This window comes from Chroicocephalus ridibundus, chromosome 11, assembly GCF_963924245.1.
Source record: "Chroicocephalus ridibundus chromosome 11, bChrRid1.1, whole genome shotgun sequence".
Lineage (NCBI taxonomy): Eukaryota > Metazoa > Chordata > Aves > Charadriiformes > Laridae > Chroicocephalus > Chroicocephalus ridibundus.
Genome location: NC_086294.1, coordinates 13,729,299 through 13,741,582, shown reverse-complemented (window position 1 = coordinate 13,741,582; position 12,284 = coordinate 13,729,299). Strand labels below are relative to the sequence as shown.

General features: G+C 43.8%; 1 protein-coding gene across 5 annotated transcripts in view; it reads right to left on the bottom strand.

Moving 5' to 3' along the window:
• P4HA2 (prolyl 4-hydroxylase subunit alpha 2) overlaps window positions 1–11,524 on the bottom strand; it is a 30,921-nt gene extending 19,397 nt beyond the window's left edge. For 4 of the 5 annotated variants that reach the window (XM_063349182.1, XM_063349178.1, XM_063349180.1 and 1 more), the window contains exons 1-4: window positions 11,425–11,524; window positions 10,058–10,146; window positions 2,761–2,860; window positions 1,078–1,174 (exon numbers count right to left, since the gene is read on the bottom strand). In XM_063349182.1, coding sequence (XP_063205252.1) covers window positions 1,078–1,174; window positions 2,761–2,842 — 179 coding nt within the window. In that variant the 5' untranslated portion in view covers window positions 2,843–2,860; window positions 10,058–10,146; window positions 11,425–11,524. Of the gene's footprint in view, window positions 1–1,077; window positions 1,175–2,760; window positions 2,861–6,597; window positions 6,746–10,057; window positions 10,147–11,424 lie in introns of those variants that run through there. The other variant, XM_063349179.1, reaches the window with a different exon arrangement.
• Between the last annotated feature and the right edge of the window lie 760 nt (window positions 11,525–12,284).

Sequence of the window (12,284 nt, the reverse complement as noted above, 5' to 3'; positions counted from 1 at the left end):
ACACTAGCAGGGTGCAAGGGCTCAAATATTGGCACAGTAGCAGAATACTTGTGCTTACCAATACAAAAAAAATACAGGTCAACTGAAAGTTTAGCATATTAAAAAAGCACTTGCATATGTCAATGCATGAAAAAGAAACGACTACTTTTTTGAAAAAAGACCGGTTTATACATAGATGGAACTGACGTTCTCTTTAACAATACCTGAAGAGGAGATTGCTTTTCCTCAGAAGGGCAGCTTTTCAAGAAATGAACATTTGTGTATGCGAGTGACAAGGAATTCTTATAATTTCACTTACTCCATAGCTCCCAAAAGGGACATCAAACTGCCACATACAGCCTGGAGTTTAGAAATTCTTTGGAAAGCATGGCTCCAATTAGAAGCACTCAGCTCTTCTGAACCTGGACCTCATTTAGACTATTCTAGTGTCACACCCTATTAGATATTACTTTCAGCTAGATAAGTATTAACGGTCTGCCTAAGGGACACAGAAAATACCGGTTGTCAGCAAGAGCCCTTCAAGTGAGCTACGCAAACAATAATGTCCAAGATATTCTGTAGCCAGGTTGGCGACTGAAGATAACATGGCAGGAGAGCTGTCCTGGAGAGCAAAGCCAGCACAGGAAGGAAGGCAAGGATTCGGTGTGTGCTCCCGTAAACAACACAACTGGCACACTTTGTAGCTGTAAGCAGTGCTGATGCTGTGAAACAACAAGTAGCACAGAACACTGGACCTAGAGGCACTTAACTCACATGGACAAGGCTCCTCCGACAGGAGTAGTGTCTTCTCCACAGGAGCACTGTGATGGTACAAGGACAGGGAAAAGTGGGAAGAGCCCAGCAAACAGTTTCTAAACAAGCAGACAAAGTCTAAATGATATCTGAAGCAGGGGCCCCTCTCTGCAGATTTATGAGAATAAATTACAACCAAGTTAGTATCTACAGTCTCCCTGTGATTATCTACTGGGGAAACACTAACAAGATGTAGAAACGAAGAGTGGTGATAGAAAGGTATGGTGTAACTGAATACAGATGACCCATTTTGTCATCCTTCATTATGCAAACCTCTCCCCCTACCTTTTAATCTGAGAGAGCTTGTTCTCTTCTGCTCTGATATATTCCTTTAAAGACTGTACCAAGTCTTTCTCTGCGTAAATCAGGTCTGTCATTTGACCTAAAAACAGAGTATGAGCAAATGTTAATCAGCCCTAAAAAAGTAACAATTTCCAACAGCGCAGAAGACAGACCTTATATGCTCCAGGACAATTAAAACCACCACAAAGAACAGACAAATTAAGCGTATGCACTTCAATGCCTATAAACCACAAAAGCATACATACAGGTCTGTCATTTAAATGCTTCAAGGGGCTTTTAAAATCCTGCCTCATGTAGCTTTGCTGTGACCCTTCCACTGCCTCCGAATTACTTTTAGTTTTACAATTGTATGCAAGACAATGAGAAGAAAGGTTTGACATTAATACAGTTATTGAGTTAAAGCAACAAAAGATCCAAGTAGTTGCCAAAGCATCTGTTCTACATATGGATACAGATTAGGGCACACTAATAAATTATTAGCTTAACTATTGGCATCACTTAAAATTACAGCTTTTCAATACAGGTAACTGTGGAAACACAACCTAACGATAAGCGCAGAGGAATTTCAGAATAATGTTTACAGACTGACACACACACACACTGTCTCCTGATTAACATTAGTGGAAATTGCTAGCACATCAACCCTAATTGCTATGACAAACTGCTTTTCAAAGACCAAACACTGAAAGACCAGATGAGATTTATAAATGCACCACAGCTTTAGCTTCAGCATTCCAAAGTAACTATTAATGAGGCATGATTAAGCAGATGGAAGTCAGCAGGCTGTGCTATTTTCAGAGTTAGGAAAGATTCAGGAATAGAAGTGTAAAGAAAAGGTGGCCCTTCAGAGTAACTTTGTACAAAAAGCTACTTAACTTCGGAAAAGAGAGAATCAAATAACGTGCATGTAGTGAAATGCTGTTTAGCCAGCACCGGAGCATAGGCTGGAGGTTGGTAGTAAAACACCGCTCTGCCTTGCTCTCCCTGAGCGGTTCCACACAGCGGTGCAAAATAAGCCACAGGGAGTTTTGAGTTTTACCATTCCGGAACACAGCTCCACTGAGTTCTAAGCATATTCTGGAGAACAGCCAGCTGTAGTTAATCAGTCTCTATTATCCTTATGGGGGTAAATTCCCCACACTATTCCACAGGAAAACAGTAGATCAAGTCACAGCAAAAAAATCAGTCTGTGCTTATTTTTAGGTTCTACCACAGCCATACATGGTTGTATCACAGCTTGAACACAAGAACTAAATTGTCATAAAAATCAACCTATTTTCAGGATTCGGAACAATGTGAATTCTTCAAGATTTACTCAGCTCTTACAAAACACGCATAAGGTAAAGGGGATATTAATTTTTTCTTCCAACATCTAACTCCAGCTTTTTGAGAAGACAGGAGATTTCAGATTCTGTGAAAGAAAATATTTCACACATTTATCACTTAAATTCTTTTCATAAATCATAAACGCAAGGCTAATCATTTTAGCATAACGTTTGTGCCGTTTTCAAGACAACAACAGGTGCACAATTCTTAATAAAATGTAGGAACTGTCTTATTTTACTGATACTCCCCAGAGAAGCCACATGCTTCAACTGCAAACTTTAACAATTTTGGGAATCACATTAACTACATCATAACATCATACATTAGTTCTTCCCATACCTATGGAGGTGAAGAACTCCGCATCTGTGTGCCAGATCAAGGAAATACAGGTAAAGAACACCAACTGCAGCCAGGGCTTCATCTTCCAGACAGCTCAAACCTGTAATGAATTAAAAGGAAAAGGAAGAATAAAAATGATTAACTTATTTGTGAGAAAAAAAACCCAAGGCATTAATTTTCATCTTCAATCATTTCACCCTCATGAAAATTATTTACGTCCTTGAAAGACTGAATTCTAATCAATAAAGCTTGAAAAAAAAAATGTCTTCTTTAACCACAGGAGCTGTTACTTAACAGACTCAAATGCTATCTGGTATATTCTTTGGGAATTACACAGAAGATGCTGCAGTCCACAGAAGGCTCGCATGACAGAAGTAATGGAAGCAATATATTTATCCACAGAGACAGTGAGAACAAGATCTGCTGCAAGGGCAGCTGAATGCCTTCCACATCATGCAAAATTATGGCTGGAAAATAGGAGAGTATACAAAGTTGCATTATGTTCCAATAATAATAAAAGGCTAAATTAAATGGTCAGACTTGTAGCATGCTGTGAAACTCAGTTATATAAAAGCTGTCTAGAAAGACAAATAGCAAGAAAGCCAAATAGTGAAATATAGCATTTAGTAGTGTGGAAGTGGCAGCAATGGTTGGAAAAGTTGAAAGTGAAATTTCCAACCCCGATTACTTAAGATGCATCATCCCAGCATACTGGCCTCTGGGCACAACCCTTATGACTTCTGTATTTCAAAGGCTGTGCCAGCTTAGAAACCCAGCCCCTCGAGATGGAGGCTGAAAGCAGACTACTCCATTTCTAAGAGCGCAGCCCACCAAGCACATGGAAGGAAAAGCCAGTCTGAGCAGACAGGCAGACAAGGCAATAGACAAGTGAAATAAGGGATGCAAGGTCCATATAGAAGAGCCTCCTGGGAGGTGTAATTCTTTTGGTAGATCTGATGCCTCTTCCAGGGAATTTCAGCAGTCTGCACTGCGCTTGGATCAGCCCACAGCTCAATCCAGAGCTGCCTGTTCACCAAGCAGGAACAGCCACCACAGCCAGCCCTCACGTATGAGCACTGCTGCTCAGCAAACACTGAGCTCTCCCAACAGCCAGGCACGGTGTCAAAAGTAAGATGACAACTGTTCACCTTAATCCAAGATGCAATTATTCTTGTTTTCCTACCCATTGTAACTGGATAAACTGGCAGCTGGAAACGACCACTTGCAACCTGCTCCTACTCCAAACACAGTAAACAACATGCAGCTATTTGGAGCAAAATGGAATCACTTGCATCTGATGAGAAAGGGGGATGGAGGCGAGAAGGGAAGGAAAAATATATGGGATATCCTAAAATTTCAATCAATGCAGCAAGTGGGAAGGTATTAAAATAAGATAATTCTGGAACAACTCTAGCTCATTGTTCCCTTGGGCTCCATGTATTTGCTGGCACAACACAAGACGGAAGGTAAAAGGTGGATACTGCCCTTTCCTGCTGGGTTTTTCAAGCCCACAGCATGATAGCAGCTCTCACCCTCAGCTCAGCTCACCAGTGCCATGGACATAAACACCAGGCACACCGTCAGTGATACTACCATCACTAAGAACATTAGAAATAGCTCCGTTCTCTGCTATGTATTATTATCACATGGCAAGATGATTGTATTTATTCATTTGATTGCTTTAAAAGACTACATGAGGAATCAGAAACATTTACCACAACAATTTGCAAGCATGAGTAAGCAGGAAAATGTCTCACAGCATCATAATAAGTCTTCTCCTTTTCCTTTTCTGTTTCTCACCCCCATGCAAACCACATATTCCCAAACTGCTTGTTTAAGTTAGTTCAGAACTAGTACATGGGTAATCTGAGAACTGAGTAAAGCTGAATGAATAGTACCATGCAGAGGTCTGCCAATACTAAAAGCCACAATAAGTGATGTAGCAGAATGCACAGCAAGTCAAGAGCACTTGGGAAGTACATTAATTTGGATATATTAAGCCACAACTGTCCATCTGCATAGTCTGTCGGCGCTTCATGAAGTGGTTTTTTGGATGCACTACACAAAGCCTGGCAAAACAATTACAAGGGAATTTTCCAGTTAAAACAACACAACTACATTCTCCGCCCTGCACCTCCCCACCATGTTTTCTCATGGCTGAGAATATCTGCCAAGAAGAACACTTACTACAGCTAGCAGCTTGTCTTTATAGCAGATCTTTAACAGCTTTGCCATCCTACTCAGACTTACTTGAGTCAATAAACAGAAACCCCAGTAAACAGAGAAATCAGCTCTTGCTTGAACAAGCAGGACACCTGGCTGCAGGGTTTTCAAATTGTTTGTACACGTTCTTTTCACAGCTGTTACTTGGCAAACCAGCACAAATAATGAATTACAGGAGGCTGAGGATAATGTTATAACCACATTCTTGGACAGCACAAGCATGTGTGCATACACACACGTATGCATGCCCACCCCACCACAGCTAAACCATCTGCTGACAAAGAGGGTAAGAGAGGCAGAAGGGACATTAGCACTTCCTACCTCAATAACTAAATTCAGACAAATGTTTATAATGAGTTTTATTCAAATAGAGAATGGAAGAACTTAGTTGCATAGAAATGCCAGATAATAAGTCTGTGTAGGACAAATACTGCCTACTTTCCTGGCTTTTTTTCAACAGCATCTTGAAAAGGAGCAGGCATCATGCTGGACAGGTGAATTTAGGATCTCCTTTTATTTAAGTGAGAACAATGACATTCCTCTGCAACCGACTGAGAAGGCTTGAGCAGAGCCACCAGGCAGGCTCAGTTCAGCCTTGGGCTAGCAGAACCCCCCCCATGCAGGAACTGAGCAGGCAGCTCACGCTGCCCTGAGCCAGGGCTCTAAGACAGCCCAGGAGAACAAGCGCAGTGCCCTGGCTCGTCAGGCTACATCGAGTCCTGTCAGCACAGAGACCCTAAGGCCACATGTTCCTCACAGATGAGCATTTACACAACTGCCTCGCTTGAGGGATTGTTCTCACTGTAGCGAGAAGCTGCTCCAGCAACATCGATAGAGCTAAAACTCCTCCGCATACAATAACAGATACTTAATGCTTTGCTCTTCTCCTTCTCTTAAATGTGCCCAGCCAGCCAACCAAATGGATATTCTACAAACACTTCTTTAGGAGTGTAAGACCTCAGTGAATCATTGCTCCCACTGGAAAGAGTGCTGTCAGACTTCAGAGAGCACTGGCAGAAGGAAAAGGTTCTTCTAGACCAAATAGACCAGGATGGAAATTTTTCTCCATAAGTTAGACTGAATTTTTTATTTAATAAGCTTTCTAAAAATTCTTAATCAAAAGATATAAAAAACATGGACCTGACATAAATGAAAAGTTACTTGCACATCTACCAGGGTTATCAGTTTCTCACCCACTCTGAATTTTATATCCAGTCATGGGGGGATTCAAGACAGCTCCAACACAAGCAAAAGGAAGGACTTTTTTCAGGTCAGAAGATGAAACAAATACCTATTACTTATCCAGTCCCTTTAGGGTTCCCACTTCTGATCAAACTGAGAGGCAGCAGTCTCCTTTGTACACCACAGGACAAGAGCATGATCCTCACAGAGCCTTCCTTTGACAGAAGGCAACACACCTACCCACATATGCTGAAGCTAGAGACCCTAAAAACATAAACCCCTTACTCCCCTTTTACCCCACAAAAGAGCATCAGCAGGTACCATTCAGTTGGCACAATGGTGTATAAGGGAACTTGATTTGCATTCCACAGCTTTTTTTAAAAATGTAATAGTAATAGCACACAGGATAGAGCAACTCACATCTTCAATTACCTATCTTGTGGCTGATCATCCACTCCAGATGTCAGTTTTCATTCCCAGACAAGGGTGCCCTCAGAAGAACAAAACAAGTCAGAAGAAAACCTCCAGTTGCCTGACAGCCTAACTGAAAACAGGGACTAACAAAAGCGAGTCCTTCATCCAGGCTCCAAATTTGCACAGACTTCTCATGCAGAAGAATTAAACTAAGTGGAACCGACATAAGACCAGTCTGTGTAATTTAAAGAATAGAAGTCATACCCCTTATTGTGGCAAATCAGGCCAGCATGTGACTCTTGTGAACTCTCATCTTGATCACATGAACTCCATAAAAAACACCCACACTATTCTTACACTCCGTCACTTAGATGTGATAGCACTCCCTTTGCTATTGGGCTTCTCCAGGGGAGGCATGGAACTGGCACGTGATTTAGCTGCTCAAAACTGCTACCAGCAAAGTCACCTCTCTTTCCAAAGGCTAGGTGGGGGAGAAAAGTTTCACAGGGCTAATTTCAGCCCCTGCAAAAGCATTTCTTTCTAAGTCTATATTTCTGTCTCCAATCCACAAAACTCAGAGGACATTACCTCACAGCCACTCTAATATAGCTCACATTCAAGACAGCAATGCAGTTGGATAACAGCTAGAACAGGTATAACAGATCAAAAGTGAAAAGAGAGCACCAAGTGTGCGATACTTCATTGATCCATACAAAATTACAGTCAAAAACCTGCGTACCATCACTAGTCAGCAGACTGCCAACTCACTGCTTCAGAATGCTACCAATACTGAGCATAGATCACAGCAAAAGTCACTGCTCTGTCAGTATCTTAGGTCATCAGACACTCTCTGCAATATGTTTCTTTCATGATAAAGTTTAAATTACTCCTAACAGATCTAGTTTTCTATTTTTTCCATGTTTTTGGTTTGTTTGATGGTTGGTTTTTTGGTTTTGGTTTTGTTTTTTTGTTTGTTTTTTTTTTTTTTTTTTTTTTTAAGAAAATACAGCAATGGTTCCTTCCAAGCAATTAAGGTAGACTATTGTTCCCTAATTTGTTACCATTCTTACAGACCCACACTTTGCTACAAAGGAATACAGTTTGTGAGACAAAGTATCATAACTACTGTCAAAATCTGATTAATATACCATTTTCCTGAACCATCACAATGCAACAACTTACAAGCCGATGACACAAATAAGGGTTACAGCCTGTTTCCTCTTCTGTGCTTGCCTATTCTATTAAAGACACCTGGAAAATCACTGCTGAAATAGCTGCTTCCACATGTATCTAAATTTAAAATACCATGGCGAAATCCAACAAGCAAATCACTACTTCAAAGTCACCTCAGGCCACAGATGGGTTCTTGGCACATACACAGTTGAGGCCCACATGCCAGGCTCTGAAGAATGGTCCATCCTGAAACAGCAATTTGAGGTTGGACTCTTGGATTAGACAGGTTTGCTTGGGGCTTCTCCAAACGCCAGTGCCTTCCACCCACTGTCTTATTGCTTGCAGACACAAAAGCTGGCTGCATCCCCCTTCTCCTCCTCAAACAATGGAGCTTTCAAAAGTAGGCTGCAATTTGCCATCAGTGTTGATGGCTGTAGATAAGGCTAATTATATTAAAGTGGAAAATACTACAAAAAAACCCAACACAACGGCAAGATTGCTTACATACTTTAGAGCCAAAAGATGGACTGAATTGTAAACAGATTTTCAGGATGTTGTCAAGGAAGAGCTTCTCTCAACACTTCTATAAGAAAAGCAGACATAAAAAATATCCATCACGTAGCAGTACTTGATGTCTTGCAGATTAGCCTGACACATTAGCCAGGAGATGCCTGGCACATGATGGCTCCTATAAAACTATTTTAAAATTATTAAATATTAAGGAAACATTAATTTTATGCTAAGAAAGCAAGCCTTCACCACTGGCTGAAGACTTTGAAACAAGTAATTCAGGGCCAAAACTCATTATCCACATGAACTCAGATGCTCCAGCATTCAACCACTCCTCTGACCAAAAGAACTTTGGATTTAAACGCTTGTCAGCGCCCCACCCAGACCGCACTGTCATATCTTGAACCTCACGTCAGGATTCACGATGCTGCCAGTGCAGCATACAGTTAGTTACCTTGCTACAAATAGCTAGCTCTCAATCATACCCAGGGAGACACAAAAGGCACTGCTCCCTTTCAATATTTGGTGTCTTCTCCCCAAGTGAGTTCTCTCCATCATCAAATAACTGCTTCACAGCTCCTTCCTCCAGTACACGTTGGATTTACTGCTCAAAGCAGCTTATGCCAGCATCACTACCTTTCTTGCCAAAGGGTTTAATGTGCATCTGAAAACAATTATAATTGCCTAGCAAATAATACAACATGATTGCCTTGTATTTTTCAAGGCACGCCAAAAGAAAGAGGAAAAGCTGTTTGTTTGCATGCATTAACAAGGATACAGTACATGCATGCAAAAGTGCATGCATTTCTGCTAATATAGAATGGTTTGTTATCCTTTGTTATAATAACCTTAGAAACTATAAGCATTTTGATTAACTCTCAACAGGTGTTTTGGTTCTTTTTTAAAACCATAGCAAAGAATATTTCTTCTGCGCTCCAGCAGGGAAGAAAATTCACACTAGTCTAAGGCACAGCAAATCTGCCTGCATCTTACTTTGCAGCACCTGCAAGCTTAATTCATATGAAACAGACCGGTCAAATCCCACACTGTTAGTGAAGACAGAACAGCAAAACTGCACGCTCTTTTCCACTAGAGCTTATTTCTCAGGATTAGAATTTAGATTGCATTTTACTGTGCAAAGCCCATAATTTTAGTACATCATGATACTTAACCTTCCATATGCTGTACAGCATTAAAAAAAATATCTTCCTGTTCAGAAAGAACGGGTTTTTTTATATATAAAAATGGTCTACCATCAGTGAACTGTTTCTTTCAATTAATATCAGCAATTTAATTAAAATCAGACATTATCTCAGAGGTGTGGGGGTTGACTCTATTCTAAGGTCACCCTAGAACGTGCCTCCTACCATACTCCACATTCTCATTTCTCAGACATATAGAAAATCATACACAAAAATCAGAACTAGTCATAGGAAAAATATCTGTGTTTACAGCTTGCTTCCCTGGAAGTTTGCCAATATGCACAGCGTGGAAATTATAAACAGACTGGATTCTTGACTTAAACCTGGAATGAAAAACTTCTTATACTAAAATGGCAAATCATGCTCCCTCTGCTGTTACTGTCTTGAAATACATAATTGTACTCTGGGCTTGTACTTCCTGCACCGGGACGAACCACATTAAAAAAATTAATCTCAAGAAATTATGGCATAAGCAAGAAGCAAAATTCTTGTCTGTTAATGTCATAGCAATGCCATTTTACAATTGTAGAATAGTGTTCTGCCTGTAAAATACAACCAGCAGTTATTGGTTAATATACAGATTTACAACATACCTGTGGGATTATTTCCTAGGTCCGCAATGCCAGAAAGCTGAAGTATTACCCTGGTGATTGTGGTGACCTTTCAGCTGAGCACAAAGCACCTAGAAAATTAAGCGGCAAGAGGTTTTGTTACAAAAACATCTAGGAAAGCCTACCTTCACTACTGAGGAACAGGGAAGATTACTGGCTAGGAATACCAAACATCACAAAGCCAGACAGCTCCAAACATAGTCTATATTTACACATCCTCTTTCCTCCTTGCTTCCAGGTTATAAGGACATTCTTTGCTGCTTGAAATAAAATTGTTCCTGTCTGGTCAAAAGCATGTTTTGCATTACTATGACACAGCAAGCTATTCTGCCCCAGCTGAGCCGCGATAACACCCCAGGTAGCGCCTTTAGCTTTCACGCCAGCCTCCCCTCCACTGCCTTTGCACAACCCTTTTCCACCAAGGCTTCGGTTACTGCATCGCACCAGTCACGCACGACTCCCTGTGCTCTCCTGGCTTACCCACAGCTCAGCTGCACATCTGTGGGCTTTGACAGAAATAAGGACCGGTGTTTTTCAGAAAACAAATCTCAGGTTTAACCAAAATGAGACAAGAGTAGAACAAGTGGGTTTTGAACACCTTTATGAAGCTCAAGGCATCGTTTCCTCTATCTCGGGGCTATGGCAGGCTGGAAGTGCACACACAGGCAGTCAGTGCAGCTGACACACTGCAATATTTCTAGGTTCTGCCCTAATATCAGTCATATCTAAATTCAGAGGGCAACGAAAAGGGGAAATCAGTCCTTCCACTTTTTTATTTTTTGGAATTATGATACTTCTAACACGTTTACAAAAGCCCAATGATTTTTCTGAAGTGTCATTTTCGGCTGTTTTCCCCCCAGCTAAGCCGCCGGTCCCCGGCAGAGGCCAGCAGCAGGACCGCGGCCGCCCCTCGCTGACCCGAACGGCGGCGGCTGCTGCTCCCAGAACGCGCCCTTTGCCGGGCTGGGGGGGGAAGGTCGAGCATTTCACAGCGGCACCTCGGAGCCGGACCCCCCCTTTCCAGTAAGCTCGGACCCGGCTGCCCAAACGCGCACCCGGCCTGACCCCCCTCAGTCCAGCCCCGGCCCCGCCGCTGGGCTGGGGGTCGCCGCGCTCCTCACAGGCGAGCTCCGCTGATGGGGGAACCGCCAGCCCTGAAGCGGGGACCCCCGCCGGCCCTGAGGAGAGACCGCCGGCCCTGAGGGGGGAAACCCCCGCTGGCCCTGAGGGGGGACCGCGGCCCGCCGAGGGTGAGCTGCCACCCCGCAGCCCCTCAGCACTGGCGGAGCGGCTTCACCTGCGGCTGGCACCGCCGCCCCCTGCCCGCCCGATCCCCCGGCCCGGCTCACCCAGCGGCAGCAGCCCCTCTCGCCGCGCTTCTAGAACCGCCCCGGCCCTTCCAGCCGCGCCGCCGCCCGCCCGGCCCCGCCGGCCGGCCCGCCCCCGGCCCCTCTCCCGCTGAGCCCCGCCCCCGAGCCCGCCCCTCCTGCCGTAATGCCGCGAGTGGCGGCGCACACGCCTTCAGGCAACTCCCGCCCCGCCTGGAATCGCCTCAGGCTCTCATCGGGCCGGGCCTGGCCTGTACGCGGGGTGTTACCCGGTTAAAAGCGGGTTCCACAGAGAAATTAAACACCACCTGTAAATCCTGCTTGCTTTCTAAAAACCACCCGCCCACCTCTGAAAGCCTTCCCCATGTTTGGCTGTTCCTGTGGCTCTGGCACCGAGCTGCCGCCCAGCCAGCCTGAGTCAGGCTGTCACCATCACCTGACATCTCATAAGCCTTGGGCAGCTGGGGGTCTCATAAGAAGGAGGAAAATTATGTTTAAAAAGGGAATGAGAAGATGATCTCTGTGGTGGAAGGTGACTGGGACGTGCAGGCAGGGTGTGACAGGCTGAGGAAGGCACGGCTGGTCTCCATGTGGGCGGCCTGGGCTCGGCCTGGGCTCGGCCATGGAGCGGCCCAAGCCCCCGCCACAGTTGGTGTGTGACGGCACACCGTGGGCAAGGACGGACCCAGCGGACAGGCATGGGCAGAGCTGAGACAAAGACAGAGAAGATCGTTTCCCCAGCTCACCAGGAACATCTAATTTGCTTTCTTTCCCCCCATACAAGCCAGTATTCACACCAATTCAGATCAACTATAGATTCATAGAATCCTAGAATGGTTTGGGTTGGAAGGGACCTTAAAGCCCACCCAGTGCCACCCCCT